This window comes from Equus przewalskii, chromosome 2 (assembly GCF_037783145.1).
Source record: "Equus przewalskii isolate Varuska chromosome 2, EquPr2, whole genome shotgun sequence".
NCBI classification, from domain to species: domain Eukaryota; kingdom Metazoa; phylum Chordata; class Mammalia; order Perissodactyla; family Equidae; genus Equus; species Equus przewalskii.
In genome coordinates, this window is record NC_091832.1 from 11,089,007 (window position 1) to 11,111,066 (window position 22,060).

Below are 22,060 nucleotides of genomic sequence, written 5' to 3' on the forward strand. Positions count from 1 at the left end.
GATGTGAGAATATTTTGACCCAATCTAAAAGTTAGCCATTAAACTTTAGTATTCCCCCCAGCCCCCAATAATGTAAGTAATGTGTCCATCCTGACCACAATTCCAACTGAGGACAGGACAACGGTAGTGCCTATTGTGCACATTACCTAGAAACTAAAAGGACAAAAGGCTTACAAGGCCTTTTGCCCAGGCTGTTTTGATGCAGCCTCCTCCAGCTCATAGATACTTTGGGTAAGTTCTGGCGGCTGCTTTGCAGCCACCTGTGAAAATGCTTCTTTATAAAACTAATAAAGAACCCCAGGCGAGCCATGCACAGCAGCCTCGTGCTGTCAGATTCAGCCTTTCCCTCTGGCTCTGGAAGCGCCTGCAGCCAGGCTGTGAGGGCTAGTTCTACTCAGTCCTCAAAGGGCCTCCGGGGTTTACACGCTGGCAAGGAAACAGCTAATTCAGCCTTCTTGGAAGTCCATCCTGAGGCCGTTGTATCTATTTTTTTCCTTAACTTCAGAGAAGCAGCTACTGAGAGTATATTTCTTCCAGGAAGCCTTCTAAAGGGTAGTAAATGAGCATTCCCAAAGTTCACATCCCTGGCTCTTTTTTGAATTTTACTTTCTCTTTTTAATATGGTTACTCAACCAAAGGAGAACACATATGTCCTTTATGTGGTGTGCTGCTTAACTGCCTGACCCCACTGGGTAGGAGACAGTTCTTGAAGCTTTTTTGGATGATCTACCATTAGATTGGGATATAGTAACCAACCTCTACAGAGGGTTTTTCTCTGGCTGGTTAGGGCTCAGAGGCCAATGTTAGGAAGTTGCATAAATTTACTTCAAAATGTATGATAAATAAAAAACAATTTTCTGTGGCTGAAAGAACCTCACCTGGAGAAATCTTGATTTATTACCCTCATCTCCCTAAAGAGTATAAAATAATTAAGCCCTCTTCTCTTATGCCTGGGTCGTAGGAGGACAAAGTCATGAAAGAAACACCTCTCTGAAGGAAGAAAAGAGACCCAAGAGAAGCAAGTTAGCTCTTAACGAATGGCGACAGCAGGGGATCTCACGAAAGTCTGAGCCCTGGTTGATAGCCTGCAGCTGGTGTGGCTGACAGGGGTATAGGGTGGTAGCCAGAAATTCAACTTAGACACTCGGCCCTCCCCAGGACAGGAAAGATGGTGACCTTGGAACTCACCTGAGGTCCACAATTAACATCACAATCACAGTAACCACACCCATAACCACACCCATCAGAGGAAAGCAGACCTGGATCCAAGGGTCAGGGATGAAGAAATAAACGGATAGGTGATTAGGACCATTTTTACCTTTTTCCTTTGGTACACAATAAATGAACTTCTCTTCTGTCATTAAAAAAAATGCTTAAAATTCAGGAGTACTTAATTTAGCTGAAGTATGCAGGTAGGCTAGGGAGAACTGCAAGAGGCTATATAAGAACAACTGAAGTCAGCCCACAGAAGACATGTGAAGGTCTATCCAGAGTGTTAGTTTTAGACAGAAAACTCTTGAAAGGCAGAGAATGTGTTTGGAGCACTACGGCCTGTGCAATTAGTACGTGTTTGAAGATGAAGGACTAAACCTCCAGGGAAAAGATGCTGACCTAGTCTGACCAATATTTTCAGCCACTATTATCTCCAGGGACTACTGGAATGTCAGGCAACCACTTAAAGTACATGGACAAAGCCACAAGCCCACAAAAAACCTGGCATCCTGAGACCCATTGCCTGCTGCCAGTTTCCCCCTCAAAGAGACAAGCAACTGATGCTGCAGGCCAGTAATGAAACAGGCTACTTGTGCCTCAATCCAGATTACTTCTTGAAGGAATGGGATAAAGTCATGCTTTCTCCTTAATTCAAGACAAACATAATACACAGAGCAGAAAATTCTCCTGGATCTTGAACTCTGCTTTTGCCGTGTAAGGACTCACATGTTAAATATGATACTTCTTGATCTTCAATGTGCTTGAGAGAACAGAAATCTGAACCAGCAAACAGCAAAGGCCACAGCACAAAATTTATTGAGATTATTTACTAAATAATTCATACACATCCAACATGACTGAATGGAAATAATGGGAGTTAATTTCATAAAAAATAGCAAGGCTTCCACTGGGGTCTGTCAAGAAAGTCAAAAACTTCTTGGTGACTGCATCTTTAACAAATGGAATGACCAAACTAGTGAAGTGAGATGGATATCAATCAACTCCTGAACTCAATATTGCCAACATCTTTTCCTACTTAAGCAAAGAAAAAGCAAAGCTTCATAATTTAGCAATTACTATGTTTCTTGGTTTTTGTTCTCAAATGCCACAGAAAGGTATCTGATGAAATGAGGCAAAGCACCTAGTCTCAGCAGTCTTCTTAAAGCCTTAAGTTTGCTTTCACAATATCAATACAAATATTTAGACCCCCATCTGAGTGATTTCTTCATCTCTGTGAGTAGGAATACTCTCAAAATCCTGGTCTTTACTCTTGATTCCCACTACAGCTGTTTGATTAAACTACCAGTAAAATCCCTCTGCATTGGCTGGGCTGAATCAGTAGATAAGAACTCATTATAGTCTCTTCCAGAAAACCAAGATAATCTCAGCACAAATTTTGGTGGCTAATATGTTACAGCACTTATGGATACTTTGTTTTCTAATGGCAAGTGTGTTGAAAGTATGTCATTAATAAGTGAATTTCATAACACAAATAGAAATAAATGAATCTATTACAATATAAGAATATCCATAAACTGTCCTCATTATTCTCAATGACTTTAAATATAAAATCTAATTATACAAAGTCAAATTTCCTTGCCCAATTTAACCCTGTATTACCAAGCAGTGTAAGTGGTGAAAATGAGACATATTTTAATAAATCTCATATTAAGAACCTTGTATACCACCTTGTATTAGGGATGGCAGAAAAAGATTAGGAAGGAGAAAAAAAACTTCTCAGAGATTTTTAAAGGAAAAATGGATTTAAGAGACAATTCCTTTGGACTCTATAGCCTTTTATTTATTCTGTACCTTTCAACGCTTCAACACGATGCCAAAAACAAACAAACAAAAAATTCTGAATAAAAGTAGCCAGGAAGGGAATCAAACATTTATAAGATATATTTATTATTTTTCTGACCAAAGTGCAATGATTTTTAAATCTTCTTAAACAAATAACTATGAAAAAAGTATTCAAGAAAATAAAATACAAATGGGAAATTTAACCATTAGATTTCTTCTACTTTATGCTAACCCTGTATTTAGTCTAGAAAACAAACGAACTCTGAAGTGTTACTAAAACACTAACTGAATCATTTTACCATAAATCTAAGTACATGCATTTCAAAATTCCACTGCTAGGAATTTTAAGATCAGTTTAATCATTAACAACACTATATAATAGAGCATATGGAACACATGTCATTAGATGTGATCCTTGCCCCTTCCCCTCAGATTCATGTCAGAATAAAGCTGACAATCCTGCCAGGCTCTGACCCCTAGTGCCCCAATCCCAGCCCCTGGGAGCAAAGGTTGCGCCCTGTCACACAGCCTCGCACCAGTCGTAGTAAAACAAAGCCTTAGTCTCCTTACCTTTCTATAGGAAATGGTCAGTTATTTGATAAGTAGTAAAACACTTCTAGGAATTCATTTTATGAGTTTGTTTACCAAACTCATTATTCAAGAACTGACTACACAAAAAGTTTCTTTGGAATTTGGTCCACAAATTCTCTTAACAGGTTGGAAATTTAAAACCTGCAGGAAAAGGAAGTGGGAAATCCCTAATCCTAACATGATGTCATTACTAATTACACACATACGAAAAAGTTTTGCTCACAGAAGGCACAAACTATAAAAGGGCTATTCTTTTTGAATAAAACAAAGAACTCGCTAATACCCTTCTTTGTTTTGTGAGCACCAAAGCTAAGACAAAATTAGACCCAAATTTACTGTCTACTCCTGTGACCAAAAAAGAAAAAACCTGAAGCTAAAAAATTTAATTTGTCTTACTACATACTTTCCAGCCATTAATTGAGATGTAATTATGAAAGATTAAAATTGCCTTAAAAAGGGGCTGTAATAGCAGCTATCAAAGCAATATTCAAGCATGATTTCAAGGACGCTTTCAGGCTTAGAGTTAGCCTTCTTTGTCAAAAATCTTCACAACTTCATCAAAAACCTGTCAAGGAAAAAGATAATAATAATAATTTAAAAAGCAAATATTATTAAAACTCCATATAGCTAAGTTCCTGTTAAAAAGAGTCAATTTTATATTAATTTTCAAAATGATCATTAAAAAAACCATATTAGGGGCTGGCCTGGTGGCGCAGCAGTTAAATGCACATGTTCTGTTTCGGCGGCCCTGGGTTCGCCAGGTCAGATCCAGGGTGCAGACATGGCACGCTTGGATAGCCATGCTGTGGTAGGCGTCCCATATATAAAGTAGAGGAAGATGGGCCCGGATGTTAGCTCAGGGCCAATCTTCCTCAGCAAAAAGAAGAGGATTGGCAGCAGTTAGCTCAGGGCTAATCTTCCTCAAAAAAAAGAAAAGCCATATTATAATTTCTTAGTTTCATCTATTTTACTTTAGACAATAGTATAATATCATGAATAAGACATATAAAATTTGAACATGTTGCATTCAATTTTATTAGTGTTTTTTAGGACAAAACAAACTTTCTGATGGGCTACCAATAATCTGACAAAATGTAAACTGAAGTGGCTTATCTTCCTAGTTCTGATTCTAAAATACTACGTTTTCAGATGTATAACTTTACATCTATAGGAAGCAGCAATGGATAAAAAAGCACAAGTGACTATATGATGAAAAAGAAAGGTCCAGAAGAAGAAGATTCAGGGAATTGGGGGGAAAAAACGTGAAGTAAGAGACACCAGACATAGTTACTGGGCACTGAGGGCTTGCAAACCACAGTTTGAAGCCCTCTGATGCCTGAGGGAAGAGAGGGGCCGAGTGGTGGAAATCCTCCCCTCTGGAGCTCTGTGCTCAGTGCGGGAAGACAGAAGAGCGGCCTGGGGCACTTCATCTAGATGACTGGCCATTCACGTTACAGACGTTTAAAAAACGATCATGGTCCAAATCACAGTTCTCAAAATGCCAATTTTCCACTGCTTGAGAAAAGAGGTTTGGAATTAATAAAACACCCACTTCTTATGAAGAACAAGTCTGAAGTTGTAAAACCCATTTTATTTATTTTTTTTTTTTTGAGGAAGATTAGCCCTGAGCTAACATCTGCCACCAATCCTCCTTTTTGCTAAGGAAGCCTGGCCCTGAGCTAACATCTGTGCCCATCTTCCTCTACTTTATATGTGGGACGCCTGCCACAGCATGGCTTGACAAGCAGTGCATAGGTCCACACTCGGGATCCTAACCAACAAACCCCAGGCCGCCAAAGCAGAACGTGTGAACATAACCGCTACGCCACCAGGCTGGCCCCATGTAAAACCCATTTTAGACTCTACTTAAAAAGGAGAAAAAGGCTCATTTTTCATTCAGTCTCCAGTATCCTACTGGAGACTGCAAACTAAGCTGTCTAATAATAGTATTTCTTTTTCTCTTGCCTACGCCCCTAAAAAATCACATTTTTATACCTGATTTTTCTTTAGGCAGGCCGAGGATACTCACCTCATCAACAGATTTAGAAGCATCTATTTTCTTGACCTTCCCCATTTCTTCATATAAGTCAATAATTGGCTTTGTTGACTGAAGATAGGTTTGAATTCTGCAAAAGAAGCAAATATGACAAGCTTCTAAGTAGCCACTGTTCTCTGCGTGTTTGTGACAGGACAGCTCAGGGGACAGCGCCAGGTCTGGCTCTGCTGACTCCCTTGGTGGCCATCTTCTTAGACAAGCCACTTTACATATTGACACAGACATTTTCTTTTTCTTTACCACAATGAGGCAAGTATTTCATCTGTTACTCAAGTTCCAAAGTGAGACTGAGGCGGCCATGTGTGAAAACTGCAAAGTACCTTTTTTCCAAGCTCTCTCTGTTGTCATCACTCCTACCACTACTCTTTCCCCTCTCAAGACATCGTTCGATACAGATCTAAAAACAAAAATAGTTATTAAAAAAAAGGTCTGAATTTGCCATTCTTTTAACCTGAAAAGAGAATAAAGTTTGAAGGCATTACCAAAAAAACCCTGCATTAAACCCAATGTGTCTAATTCATTAATGAACATGCAAAGTCCTTTTAAATTTAAACATGTGGTTCAATTTATATAAACTAGGTTAAATAAGTACAGAGCATAATAAGAATTCATTCATGACTCAGTTTTTCCTGTGTATTTTTTTTCAAACCGCAATAAAAAGAAGATCTGTACATGTATGGTTCCATGTAGGATATATTATTAACTTATTAGGTATGAATTACATGCCTCAAACTTTGTTCCATATTTGCCTACTTTCAATAATTCCATAAATATCCAAATATTTAAGAGTCAACATATTTGCATGTGAATAAAGTACCCCTTGTTAATTGGGAATAAACATTCCTTAGTTATAAAGCTGTGGTAACATTCTACAGTTAACTTTGAAGAATAAGTGAAAACATACTTTTAAGGGTTGGAAGAAGAGAGTTACATCTTAAAGCAACTCAAAGGCTGCAGCAAGTCTCTCTACCAGAGGCACATGTGCAATTCGATCCAAGAAGAGCCAACCTCCTTCAAGGCAGTACTTCAGATTCTTATTCTTTCAGGCTGTTGGCATTAATTTAATGAAGTTTATATTACAGCTGTCAAACAGAGTCAGGCCTTTTAATTAAATGATTCCGAGAAATCCATTTAGTTTTTCAAAGGTATGTCTGGATATACTATTAGAAATGCCAGAAAGAAAAAGAACCCTTTCCTGCTTTTTTCAAGATCATTTCACTCTTAGAAGACAAATCAGCCTATCTTACGTGTTTCTTTAATATAGAAAGTTTGCCTAACTTCCCAGAAATGTGTGTTTCTTTTCTAGTAAACAATATCCTAAGGCAAGATACTCTGTTAATAGTGCTGACCTAGGAAGCAACAGTGCAGCCTTGCTACCTAACATCATTGTACAAGTCAACTCTTACCTAAAAATAAAACAAGACAAATTCTCGTTATTTTGAAAATAAAGCAAATTTTAGGTCCACAGGGTTGCTGATGCCAAATAGTTTTTAATACTCCAACAGCAAGAGGGTACTGTTTTTTCCATCCAATTTACCAACTCAAAAAAATACTGCTCCCAATATAAAATGCAAATATAAGTAAAAAGCCACTTTGTTTTTCTCTAAAGCTGACCATCAGTTGCTTAAAGCCCATCTGGGCAGCTGAAGGTTTTCCTTACCTCATTATTACAGTCAAAAAACAGGACAAAAGACACATCTGCCTTCCCATCCATGGTCTTATTCCAACCTTGAAGGTTGTCTTCATTTCTTGGAAACCCATCAATCAAGAATTTATTCTTCTGAGCATTGGCAGCCATTGTCTGATCCATCTCCTAAAGAAAAAGGAAGATTTAGGTTCAAACTACATTAATAAAATGCAATTTCGTAAGCAGGGTGGTGGATATATAGGTGTTTGTTTTATTATTCTTTAAATCATAAGAGTGGAGGGTGTATAGGAAAAAAAAAAAGACTTGAAATGATCCAATGTATTAACATGGTTGCCTCAAGGTGGCAGAGTTATGGGTAGGTACCCCTCCCCATTTCATACACATACACACAATTTTTTTCTGTAGTTTCTAAATTTTCCATAGTAAGCATATATTACTTTCACATATTCATTCACAAAGTTATAAACAGCAAAAAGAGAAAAATAAGCATTAACCCCTTTCTGTGCTCCAGCCACTAGAAACCCTACCTTCCCTTTCCTCCTCCCAAGTCATTTTGCTGTGGTGGGAAGTATGCTGCTTCTACAGGTACTCAGATTCTCTGCAATAATTCAAGTCCAATTACAAAAAGCTTTGGACAAATATAAAGAGATTGCTAGCATTATTAGTGTAGGAGTCAATATTCTTTTTTTTTTAACTGAAGCTAATTAACCCTAAATGCCATTGGCTACCCCAAAACACAGGTAGCAAAAGGAAACAATGCATTCAGAAAGATAGCAAGAGTGGTACATTTCACCATCCTCTTCCAAAGTCTGAAATTAGGTAGAAGGTGGGAATATGTGAATGGGAGGCGCAGATCTCTAATCTCCAAATCCACACCATTACCAACCACCACGGGATAGGCACAGATGCGTGACTGACAAATTCCAGAGGAGCCTCTACTCCAAAGCAATCAACATCCAGTCCCCTCAGTGCTAAAACTGTTTCCTAGTTTCTCAAGAAAAATAGCTGTCAGGACCTCTGATTCCTTTAACTGAGGGTTGGCTTTATCCCAGCATCTAGCTTCTCCAGTATTCACAAAACTTTCACAGAATGCTTTTGGGCCCCTGCTGTAGCATTTTTACCCCAATTATGGTAGTGGAAGATATCTGAAGAGATACAACAATAGTCTACTCATTCAATATACATTTATTTGAGGCCTACCATCAGGGACCATGAAGAGTAAGGTCATGACCCCTGGGGGGGCTCACAGTCCAGTGGGTAACAAATACGTGTACAAATGTGCTAAATTCCAGGATGAAGTACGAAAGGATGCTACGACAAAACAAAGTAAGCACAAACTACCTGGAAAAACGGCCAGAGAAAGCTTTACCAAAGAGGTGCAGTGGAGCTGAATACTGAATAATGAAATGGCAGGCAGATAGGGATGAAGGTACCCCAGACGGTACCTTCTGAATTGAATTATATAAAATTGAATGTATAAGGGCTCAGAAATGAGAAAGCATAACAGCTCTGATGAATCTGAAGTGTATTTAGAGAGTGGTGGGAGATATGACTAGAAAGTACGTAGGGGCAAGATTAATGAAGGACTTGTTATGCCTCACTAAGGATTTGGTTTTTATTCTGCAAGCAACACAGGACCACTGAGGAATTTTAAGCAGAAGAATATGTTCCCATCACCTTTTAGAAAAAATCGCCCTGACTGTACCAAGAAGGATGGATTAAAGGCAAAAAGACTAATAAAGAGGCTCAAGTGGTGGCCTAGGTAAGAAAAAAAAGAGGACGTGAACTAGGGTGAGAGTGGTAATAGAGAAAAAAGACTAAATAAAAGAAGATTAAGAGAAAGATAATTGGAATGATCCACTCAATGAAGGGATTTGGGAAAGTGAGGAAGAGGTGGAAAATACAGGATGGCTCCCAGATTTCTGGCTTGGGCAGCTGAGTAGATGGTAGAACCATTAACCAGGACAGGAAATAAAGGGCAGTCACATTTTAGATACCTTCAGCCTCTGACATGTCGACTCTGAGACACTTGTAAGACATTCAGATGGACGCCTAGCAGTTAGTTAGAGATATAGGTCTGGAGCTCAGAAAAAGGATTTGTGCTAGAGCTCTAGATTTTGACATCATTAGCATAGTGAAAGCCTTGAGCATGGCTACAACCATCCAGCAAGAAATAAATAAAATGAGAGGAGAACCAAGGATGAAACCCTGAGAAGCATCATGGTTTGGGAAACCTGCAGAAAAAGAGCTATCAAAGGAGACTTAAGAAATAGCAGTCACTGAAGCAGGAAGAGAATCAAGAGAAATGGTGTCACAGAGAACAAAGGAGGAATGAGTTTCAAAAAGACAGTGAGGAGAGTTAAATGCTGTAAGAAAAATGACTAAAAATATGCCCCATATTTGATAGAGAAGATCATTGGTAGCATCAGTAAGCATCCCTTCAGTGAAGATGGAAATAGAACCTGACTGCAAAGGGTTGAAGAGGAGGAAGAGAAAAACTAAAAAATGTAGACTACTCTTTCACAATGCTTTTCTACAAAGTGGATAAAGGGCATTAAATCGAGAGAATAAGGAGAGAGGATTTATTTACTCTGGAATGGAAGCAGGTTACTCTAATCTCTGAGATAAGAGGTAAGAATGTGCGTGAATGAGTCACTCTTCATCCTCAAGTTTCTCTGGTTCCATCCAGATGCTCATATACCTCTTTTCCATCAGGCTTCAACTGTTTCTTGCTGTTCCTACTCTTGTATTTCTCCTCCGCTGGTTCTTATAGTAGGCAAAAATATCTGTTAATGACTACAGCCTTGGAATCGATAGTGGAGAGTTATGTAAATACAAGGTATCTGTTTTTCAGATGGGAAGTATTTTAGTTTGATAACTGTTAGTCTTAACATTTCACAATGAAGATGGTCATACATGCACTAGAAAGGAGACTTTAAGACCGAGAGAATAGCAACAACGGGAGAATCATGGGAGGGAGGGAGGGAGGAAGAGAGGGGTAGAGAAGAAGGAAAGGAAGAAAGGAAGGGAGGGAGGAAGGAAGCAGGTTTATAAGAAAACAAAAGGGAAAGGAGGAGGAAAAGAAAGAGAAGAGAAAAGGATGATGAAGAAGAAATAGAAATGGAAAAGAGATTGATTGTCTGCATGTTGGGAAGGGTCAAGGGGACACATATGGATGTTAAGTTGAGCTGTAGCTGATCGTAAACCAAGGCAGGAATGCAAGCTACTGTCCAATTTCTTCCCAGGTGAAAGTGGAATTTCTAGTTCTGCCATTCTCAAACACCGTGACCACCTTCCACAAGCAAGAAATTCAATATACTCTGATTTTTTTCATTACTCAAAGGAAAGGTAGATTTAATTTCTTGTTTTCTTGCTGGTTTAAATTGGCTGGTATTCACATTCCTTACCCTCTTTAACAAACTGATGGTTATCTCAACTGGCACAATCTTTCCATCTTTAATGTACTTTTCAATGAGTTCACCATACTGTGAATCTGGGTTCTTCCTTTCATCACGAAGAAGTTCTCCTGCAGAAAGGTGTGTGTAGCCATATTTCTGAAAGAAACCACACACAGAAAAAAAAATCAGAATACATTCAACCCAGTGGTAGGACTAATTGGTTTTTTTCCATCATGTTAACTTCTATAGTCTAATTTTTCTACAGTAAAGGAGCTTTGCTTATATATTAAATAAATAATAAAAACTCTAAGAGAGATTTCATACAACCTAATTTGCTTAAAAAATATCCTTAACCTACATTGAGCATGGTAGCTATAATGTTCACAAACCATGAATCATTTCAAAATTTATCTAATTATTCAAGGCATTAACATCTCATTATATTCCCTCACAAATACAATCAAATCTTACATGTTATTAATAATGATAAAAGAAATGCCCAACAAAAATCTATATAATTCAAAGCAAAAAATGAAAAATCTTACACTGTTGATTGTACCCAGCTTCTACAAAATCTCTGCGGCCCTTCCTTAAACTCAACACATTTAAATTGCAGTCATCAACTAATTTATACAAACCCCATTCTTCTGTTTTGTTCCCTTTCTCAGTAAACAGCGCAAGTCCTACCTCCTACACGAAATTAGCTCTCCTGACCCCTCTGGAGAGTGGTCACATAATCAAACAGTGTCTTAGAATATCACTGCTTCTCTCCCTACACCTGAATCTTCCTTATCTCAAAAGTCCACTTCCTACTTCCCTAGTTGCAACTAGAGAGGTCTCATCTGTAAAAGGGGAATACAGATACCTATTTTATAAGTTAGTGGTGGGAGCGGGCCCAGTGGTGCAGTGGTTAAGTGCACATGTTCTGCTTCAGCGGCCTGGGGTTCACCAGTTCGGATCCCGGGTGCAGACATGGCACCACTTGGCACGCCATGCTGTGATAGGTGTCCCATATATAAAGTAGAGGAAGATGGGCATGGATGTTACCTCAGGGCCAGTCTTCCTCAGTGAAAAGAGGAGGATTGGCAGCAGTTAGCTCAGGGCTAATCTTCCTCAAAAAAAAAAAAAAAATGTTAGTAGTGATGATTAAATGAGGTAATGTATAAAAACTGCCTACCAGACAGCCTAACACATAATAGGGGATAAAAGCCACCAATTATCTCCTTGTTATCATGAAGATACTTATCTTAAATAATCTGGAAGGATTTTAATATTACATATATGCACCATTTTTATGTTACAATATGTGTGTGTGTGTGTGTGTTCACTTGAATGGTTTTGATAAAAAGACCAATCAAGGGGCTTAAGTGAGACAACACATACAAATATCCTGTGAAAGGTCAGTAGTGCAGTATTACTATGGTTGTGATGATCATTATTATTAAGGACTTACAAATGATGTATGAGGTCAGGGTATAGGGTAATAGTATGGTGTTCTACCATTTCCCCATGGTTGGAATGAGGAAACAATACAGATCTAACAGACAATTCTCAATACTGAAAAGCTTCTTCTTCCACATGAACTTGCATGTTCCCTTCTATTACATCAAAAGAACTATGAAACCTATTTAAAAAATGTTTTTACTCTCAAATATCAGGACACCTGAGAATTATATTCAATGTTCAGTTACAACAATCATCTCATCCCAAATTCTTAAGACTCCCTAAATGGGTTTTCATGATATCCATAGTAAGGGTACAATAAATATCTGATAACTTACCTTTTGTCTTTAATTTCAATGTTAAGATTTGAGGAAGCTCATCCACCCCTCTTTTAAGTAGAATGTTGCAACTGTATATTTTACAAAAACTAACTCTTTCAATTACCCAGGCTATAGTGAGTTTTCTTTTTTTGGATGGCAAAAGCCATATGCTCTTTACCCCTTTTCTATTTCCAAAAACCTTGACTAAACTTGTTATTGCTTACTAAAGTAAACTAACAGTAAGGCAGTCAGCAAAGCAAAACAAACTCTAGTTTATTTGCTGACTAAAATTGGGTATAAAGTTTGATGAAAATAAACAAAAAGGAGAGTATCATTTGTGTCTCTTTCTTAGTCACATAACCCCCTTCATTAGAAAAATGATCAAGGGGCTGGCCCTGTGGCCAGTTGGTTAAGTTCACGCACTCAGCTTTGGGCGGCCCAGGGTTTCACTGGTTCGGATCCTGGGTGCAGACACGGCACCGCTCATCAAGCCATGCTGAGGCGGCATCCCACATGCCACAACTAGAGGGGCCCACAACTAAAAATACACAACTATGTACCAGAGGGCTTTGGGGAGAAAAAGGAAAAATAAAATCTTTAAAAAGAAAAAAATGATCAAAAGTGTATTTAGTTGTTGTAACAGGCTTTAAAAAAAAAACTCCCATTGTTTGCAGAAAATGAAAATAAATACAAAAGTGTTTAATTATTTAAACTGTTATTTTTAAATTATTTCCACACCACACCATTTTAAAATGCCTACTTTGATCACCAAGTATAAGCAAACTTTTGAAAGATGGGTGTAGGAAAGACTTTATAAAAAATGAGGTGTGACCTACTTTCTCATTTACTATGCACAATTTTCAAAAAGCATTTTGCAACTACGGTCCACAAAATTTTATAGCAGCTTCATTTCCCACTGCTTACTTTGGCTCCTGCTTGAAGTCTGTGCTTGCCGGGTGCTCTCATCTGGTCTAGAGATTACAGCATGTAGTAATAGTGAATAAATGCAGAGACAAACAGCACTAAACAATGGCAAATGCTCAGTGGAACACTAACAATACAGATTGCCTCTGCTGTATGAACAACATAAACACCTAGAAGCCCAGCTAGTAATTTAGAAATTAGTACATACGCTGTTTATTTCCTGACATTAAGAGCTGGAATTTGCAAGCTTTATATTGCATTAGAATGGGTGTTGGCATCTCACTTTTTTATAAGAGAAACTAGCAGTAAATTGTAGAGGTATACAAATGATATTTTAAAAAATAATTATAGGGGCCAGCCAGTTGCATAGTGGTTAAGTTCATGCCCTCTGCTTCGGCGGCCTGGGGTTCACAGGTTCGGATCCCAGGCGCAGACCTACACACTGCTCATCAAACTACGCTGTGGTGGCATCCCAGATACAAGAGAGATGAAGACTGGCATGAATGTTAGCTCAGTGCCAATCTTCCTCAAGCAAAAAGAGGAAGAATGGCAACAGATGTTAGCTCAGGGCCAATCTTCCTCACCAAAAAAATAATAATAATTACACAGTAGTCAAAAAGAGAGAAAATAATCTTATCTGCAAAGTCCAAGGAAACAAGGGAATTTAAATAAATATAACCATGTCAAACCTACACATGTCTTTCTACTTCTCATCCACATCCCATTTTTTAAAATCCTCTATTTACCAGTTACTGTTTTATACTATATTTTTCTTAAGGATTTTGTCGAAACCACAGAGTTTCTACAACAAAAAAGCAACTATCACTTACACACTAGTTATTATGGTATTTTAATAATAGCTAGACTTTAAAGAGCATGTTTTGAAAGCATTCTGCTGTCATTAACTAGTCACTGATGCCAATTTTGAGGAAAGGAAGAATGGATATTTCCCAGGCTTAACCAAAACTTTTTCACATTCTCTGAAATTTCCTAGCAATTAAAACCTAGTGGGTTACTAAGTACAGTCTTAAGAGCAAAATTCAAAACCACAGTAGGTTATAAATACTATAAACTACAATAACTACAACTACAAGCTGCTATTCAACTAAAAGTAGTAACTTTCTAGTGACAAATGTATAAACTCAATGCATTTAGAGTAACTGTCTAAATTTTTCACTTTCGTTTTCTCCTTTAAGAAGTTGAAAAACAATGCAACAACTTTTATGAAACACACACTAAGATTTGCAGAGAGAAAAAAGCACCACATTCTCAACAAGTACAGAATGGCACTATTTTACTACAACTAGTAATGTTGACAATTTTATGGTATCAAATCTCAAATCATCTTGAGCAACTTCTCTCACTTCTTAGCAATTGTCTTTCTTTCTTTCTAAATTTATGTAATGTGGTTCTATGCTAACAAAACAATCAAAAACAAAACAACAACAAAAGAGTTCAAGGTACAAATGATGCATAAATGGCAAGTCCTCAAAGGCAGGAAGAGATCCAGATGCCAAGCACCTCCTCCTGTTAATGTGGTGATTAGAAAGCGCCACTGGACTGCTACTGAGCCTTGTCTTACACAGAGGGAACACAGCAGAGACATTAGATACAACTATATCTTTAAAGCAACTGAGTGAGTTAAAACTATTGCGCGACCTTTAAATAGTTGACACATCTATGAAGCATTTAACACTAAGTTCACTTTGCATTCTCTATAAGATTAGCAAACCTTAAAATCTAAATTCTAGCTATGGACTGTCAACAATGCACTTTCAGTAGAAGACCTGGAAATGCTGCGGGGACTGTCCGGAGCCACCCAGACTCACCAGTCTGGTACTTGCTGCAAACAACAGCTTTAGAGCCTATGGCATCCCAGCAACACTTGGTGTAAGGCTCTCATTTATTTCAAAGGCATTTCCGATAGAACTTTTTCCAGTTACTCTAAATGAGATGTCTGATACGGACTTTCCAGAAACAGTATCTGCCAGTCTTGGGGAACTTACTTTTCTGTGACTGTAAGAACTGCTACACAGTGCCCAGATACTTAAAACTGGTCAACTGTTTAGGGTTCCTTCCAGAATCACCCACAAAGGGTTAGGAAAAGAATTTTTCCTATAATCACCATTAAAGAAAGATTATCTATGCAGCGGGAGAAAAGCTGAGTGTAATATTTGACTTAAATTGCTAGCGGATTTCCAATCTCATTTTTAGTCCGCCCTGATTGTATTTCCAAATGTGTGCATTGCATTTGATTATGCCTATTTAATTGCAAATCTACACATTAACTATAAACTACGGAAATTATAAACTAAGCTAAATCTCTTCTCAAGCAAGAAGCTTTAGCAGACAGACATGAAGCATACTTCTTTCTCTAACTAAAGAGTGATAGTTTAAAAGCTTACATCCTATAAAGAAGAAAAAAGGAGGGATATAATCAGCTGCAGACAATTACAGCACTATTTCATTTTCCTCAATGTTTTGCTCTTCATGTAGAAAACTTTAATTCAGGCAACAATTGGAACTTATTTCCAATCCACAAATATTTACTGAGTGTCTACAAAGTGCCAGGCAATGTGCTGATTCAGGGGCAGTAAACAGGTTATATTCACAAAGGATGCAATAGCAACTTGCACATATAAAGTGACTTGAGCTCCACAATTAATTAATAAAGGCAATTCTTCATAGTTACATAATTTTGCCTAAGGAATTCAGTCTTTACCAGCACTGTCTGCTTGGGGAAGAAGCGGATTCTTCAGAGGCAGTGGCAAGAAGACAGAACAATAAATAAAACTTACAGAAAGGGTGAGTTAGAAGCCACAAAACAGACCATTTCCTGATTTGCGTAGGCCCGGATATCCCTCTAACACTCTGCAGAAGCCTCCTCAGATAACTGAGGATTTTGGTATCTGATTTACATACCAGAAGACCCCTATAGCAACTGTGAATTAGAATTTTCACATTCCAATTTCATTCTGGTTGGTCATTTCCAGTATTTTTTTAAAATCTTTTAATTCATCTCAGCCGTTCTGAATCAATCTGCATGGAATGGGGATGGAAAATGGTCAAAGATGAAGACCAGGCCCAGAAACCTCCAGGGATTCCAGGAGCTCAGAGGCAATAATTTGAAAACTGCCAACATGAATGGATAGGCCCAGAGGTCTCATTAATCTTAGGCAGCATTCATCTGATCTTGTTAATTAAATGATCAATTCTTACAATCACTGCATGCAGAGCCCGCAAGCTATGCACTCATATCACTACAACCCAAATATTGTTACAGGTGGTCTAAGGGCCTAGAACACAGTTAATTCAGTTCCTGTGAGAATGCTCGGAGGACAGACATCAAACCACTGAGGTGAAGCGCGCCTCTCTCCTATTTCACCATATGAAGGAGAGATTTCTTAAACACTCAGCAGGCCCAACTGTATTTGTTTCTTATTTTTAAAATGTAAATAACATTAAAATGAGAATATCATTTACCCAGGGAATACAAAAGGTAAGAAAGTCACTCTAAGAGATATAACTACTTGAGAATGCAATTTGTAAAAAGGCTCATCACAAAATAACCACAACATTTTTTTTTTTTCTGCTTTATCTCCCCAAATCCCCCCGGTACATAGTTGTATATCTTAGTTGCAGGTCCTCCTACTTGTGGCATGTGGGACACTGCCTCAACGTGGCCTGACGAATGGTGCCATGTCCGCACCCAGGATCCGAACCGGAGAAACCCTGGGCCGCTGCAGCGGAGCGCGTGAACTTAACCACTCGGCCATGGCGCCGGCTCCATAACCACAACATTTTTACAGCTCGGTGTCTCTTTAAGAACCAGAATTTATTTGGATTTACGAATCAACACTTGAGAAAAACATGCAAAGGACATCAAACTCTGAATTCAACAATATTTGCAAACATAACATTTGAGCATCTGCAAAACCGTCAAACTAATGGAGAAATGCATTTAGAGGGATCACAAGAACCTAAGAACCTTGCATGAAGTCATATACTCAGAACACTGAACTAGAAGTTAAAATATAAGGTTTTATAACTAAACTCTGTCACAACCCAGTGTAACACTGGTAAATTTATTTATCCTTTCTTAGATCTCAGTTTCTTCATTTGTAAAAGAGAATATCTACACTACACTACACTATCAGACACAGCAAAATATCGTTATTAGCTGTTACAACCAAAAGCACCTGCTGAAGAACATACTCCTAAAAATGTGGTCTACACTACTAGATTCAAGACCTACTATGACAGCACTCAGACAGGTCAGGGAGGAGTTAGACAAACTCATCCAGGTTCTTCCTGGAGCAAAGTCCAAAATAATCAGTGGCTAACCCACAAGTTACATACCAATAAAGGAACAGAACTACCAAACTAGCTCAACAGCAAATGAAATGTATACAAGGAGGAAAGTCAAAGAATAACCATAGAACAAGCAGAGCATGAGAAGTGAAAATCCAGTTCACTGTGCAAATAGCCTCCAATGCAGAGGCTCCAAAAACTGGCATCACAGAGGTATTTGAGTACATTAAGAAATTTATGAGAACCAACAAGAATTTATTTATCTGGCTTACTATCTTATTATAAACAAACAGATCGGGGCGGCCTGGTGGCACAGCGGTTAAGTTCGCACATTCTGCTTCGGCGACCCGGGGTTCGCCGGTTCAGATCCCGGGTGTGGACATGGCACCACTTGGCAAGCCATGCTGTGGCAGGTATCCCACATATAAAGTAGAGCAAGATGGGCATGGATGTTAGCTCAAGGCCAGCCTTCCTCAGCAAAAAGAGGAGGATTGGCAGCAGATGTTAGCTCAGGGTCAATCTTCCTCAAACAAACAAACAAACAAACAAATAGACAAACAGAACAATGAAACTCAACAGACCCGAGCATAAATGGGAATTCAGTAAGTGATAGAGTCAGCATCTAAAAATCAATGGGGAGGGGCTGGCCCCGTGGCCGAGTGGTTAAGTTTGCGCGCTCTGCTGCAGGCAGCCCAGTGTTTCATTGGTTCGAGTCCTGGGCGCGGACATGGCGCTGCTCATCGAGGCCATGCTGAGGCGGCGTCCCACATGCTACAGCTAGAGGGACCCACAACGAAGAATATACAACTATGTACCCGGGGGCTTTGGGGAGAAAAAGGAAAAAAATAAAATCTTAAAAAAAAAAATAAAATAAAATAAAAAAAAATAAAAATCAATGGGGAAAAGATGAACTATCTAATAAATGGCATTTCTGCAACTGGCTACCCATCTGAGAAAAAATTAAATTAGATCCCTGCATCACATCATATGCAAAACTAAATTCCAGGTGAATTAAACTTCTAAAACAACACAGTACAAACAAAAGCCCTATGAGAGTACTAGAGAAAAATAATCCTGAGACAGAGAAAGGCATTCCAAAACTAGAACCAAAACAGCTAAGATTTATGTTTGACCATGTAAACAATAAAAACTTCTGAACAAAGAAAGATATCATAAATATAATCAAATGACAAGCAACAGCATGTAAGAAAATGTTTTCACCACACAAAGGTGACAGGGAAATATACATTGTAAATAAAGAGATCCTACTAACAAAGAAAAAAACAATACAAAAATGGGCAATAGATAAGAACAAACAATTCACAGAAAAGAAAAAAGAACAGATGCCCAGCCTCACTGGTAATCATGAAAATACAAATTAAAACAATGTGATTTCATTTTCCACCCAGCAGATTGGTTGAAATAAAAAGGCTGTTATACCCGGCTATGGCAAGGATGGGGCATGGGGATGGGGGAAAACCAGCATCCTCATACCTTGTGGTAGTGTAAATTGGTTCAGCCATTTTAGAGGGCAATTTGGCAGAGACCACCAAAATTTAAGTTTGCATACCCTTTGGCTCAGTAATTTCATTTCCTAGGAGTTGTGCTACTGAAATAGTTGCATATGTGCACAAAGAGAAAGGTACATGAATGCTCACGTCAGCATCAACTGCAAACAGAAAATCTAAACCTCCACCATACATGAACAGCTAAAGAGATTACTATATATTATGAATGAAGTAGAGCTATCTATATGTTCTGATATGGAAAGCTATCCAAGATACATTGTTAAGCAAAAAAATGCAAGTAACAAAACAATAGCCAATGTGTGTGCATGCATGTGTATATGCATTCTATGTGTATAAATACATCAAAAAAGGACCAGAAATGCACTCAGAAAAACTGATCATTGATTAGTAAGGAGAGCAGGCTGAAGCTGATTAAGGAGAACTTTCACTTTTTACTTAATGTATTTTCAAATTGTTTGAATCTCTTACAATGTACACGTATAAACTTTCGAAAGCTTTTATGAAAAAAAGTATATATATTATCCACACATCCCTAAATTGCAAATACCACAAAGCAAGATTAATAATTTAAATGTTTTATTAATATCAAATCCTAAGAGAACAGCAAAATGAAATTGAAAGTAGCCTTACATTAAGGATAAAAATCCCTATATAAAAAAACATCATCTCATTTCAAGAAAAAAGAGAACTACTACCTGTACAATCAAAAACTTATTTAAAATTTAAAACTAAATCATTGTAGAGAATAGCAGCAAAAATCAATTCAAATGTTTAAATAAAAATCTCTCTGGAAAGCGATCCATTCCTTAAACAAAGGAGAAACAAAAGTGTAATATAGCAACACAGAAATACACTGCATGGGCATGAAGTCAAGAGTTATAGAAAGAGACAGAAAACAGCCACATTTTATAGCCCAGAAACAGATGGAAATTTAGAGACACACTCAGTTGAGAGGATCCAAAAGGCAAAGCAGCAAAGATTTAAAAGGAAACATATTTCAACAAAGCCCTACTCTAGACACAGTTCAAAATTAGAAGCAAGATGTTCTGGAAATGACACCTCCATGGCAAAGACTGTACGCCCACACTACTTTTAGTCTCCAGAATAACCCCTTGGAGCACTGTCAGAACTTTACTGCGCCAAGCAACCGCTCTCAATCGATCTTTTTAGAGAAAATTAACCTTGCTTAGACAACAAAGAATCATCTTCATATTTAGTCCATCAACCTGTGCTAACAGAAGAAAGTGTGAGCAAAATCATTATTGGCTTTAAAAAGCAGTACATATTTTTCAAAAAATTTTGGTATAACATTTACCTTCATGATTATATTTTGCTCAATCTAAAATTAAAGTCAGTCTAAGAATATACATTTTTGATGGTATAGCCATCAAAGTCTAGCCCAGCTTGGGATTTAATGTTGACCATGGATAACTGTACCCATTTATATAATGTAGAGCAGAATATAAGGGACTCCTGGTTCTTGATTAGAGCATTGCTTCTTCATATAAGGGAAATGACCTAAAAAGTGGTAAGTTTATGGAAAAATTTTATGGAAAACGTTCTTTCCTGCCATGACTACAAAACAGGAAGAATGCTGGAAACCATTTTGCAAAATGGGCAACTTCTCCCACCCTACTAGTTTGACTTCACTTGGAGCCAATTACGCCCTGGAATCAGTCAGGGAAGTAATAAGAATCAGTTACTCCCCCTCTTCCTTTCCATCTACCACTAACCCTCTCTCCTCCACCCCCCAACTCTCAGTCCCAGGCACAATACAGACAATTGCCAGTTACTCCTCTTTTGCAGCTTTAGACTTACTTATCAGTCATTTAATCTCTGCACCATAGGCAATAGAAAGCATACTGTATGTTCTAATGTGCAAGAGGTAAGCCCTTACCGAACTAAAAACTTCGGTGCTTGCAAGGACACTACCAACAAAATGAAAAGACAACCCACAGGATGGGAGAAAATATTTGCAAATCATGTATCTGGATAAGGGACTTGTATCTAAAGTACATAAAGAACTTTATCTCTCACTAATAAAAAGATAAATAATTAAAAAACAAGCAAAGACAATTTTTAAAATGCAATATTCTGGGGAAAAAAATAGGACAAAGGATCCAAACAGACATTTCTCCAAAGAAGAAAAACAAATGGCCAGTAAGTATGGTAGAGTTGCTGAACATCATTAGTCATCAGAGAAATGCAAATCAAAACCATAATCAGATATAACTTCATGCCCTCTAGGATGACTATTTAAAACAAACAAAAACAAACAACAGATAAGACGTGTTGGCCATTATGTAGAGAAACTGGAACCCTCACACTGGGCAGGTGAGAATGTAAAATGGTGCAGCCACTTTGGAAAAGTCAGGCAGTTCCTCAAAAGGTTAAACATAAAATATTTGCAAATCATATATCTGATAAAGGCTTAATATATAGAATACATAAAGAACTCCGACAACTCAACAACAAAATGACAAACAACTCAATTTAAAAATGGGTCAAGAACCGGAAAAGACATTTCTCCAAAGAAGATATATGAATGGCCAACAAGTACATGAAAGAAGCTCACATCATTAGTCATACGAGGAATGCAAATCAAAACCACGATGAGATACCACTTCATACCTACTAGGATGGTTATAATTAAACAAACAAACAGAAAATGGTTAAGTGTTGGTGAGGATGAGAAGAAACTGGCACCCTTGCACAATGCTGGTGGGAATAAAAAACGGTACAGCTGCCGTGGAAAATAGTTTGGTCGTTCCTCAATACGTTAAACAGAATTATCACATGACCCAGAAATTCTACTTCTAGTTATA

The 22,060-nt window shown here is 38.0% G+C and overlaps 1 protein-coding gene across 1 annotated transcript in view; it reads right to left on the minus strand.

The window, feature by feature from the left end:
• Positions 1 to 2,991: 2,991 nt before the first annotated feature.
• CMPK1 (cytidine/uridine monophosphate kinase 1) overlaps positions 2,992 to 22,060 on the minus strand; it is a 32,075-nt gene continuing 13,006 nt past the window's right edge. Inside the window, exons 2-6 of the mRNA XM_008541736.2 lie at positions 10,718 to 10,864; positions 7,323 to 7,475; positions 5,983 to 6,059; positions 5,636 to 5,732; positions 2,992 to 4,171 (exon numbers count right to left, since the gene is read on the minus strand). Coding sequence (XP_008539958.2) covers positions 4,130 to 4,171; positions 5,636 to 5,732; positions 5,983 to 6,059; positions 7,323 to 7,475; positions 10,718 to 10,864 — 516 coding nt within the window. The 3' untranslated portion in view covers positions 2,992 to 4,129. The remainder of the gene's footprint in view (positions 4,172 to 5,635; positions 5,733 to 5,982; positions 6,060 to 7,322; positions 7,476 to 10,717; positions 10,865 to 22,060) is intronic.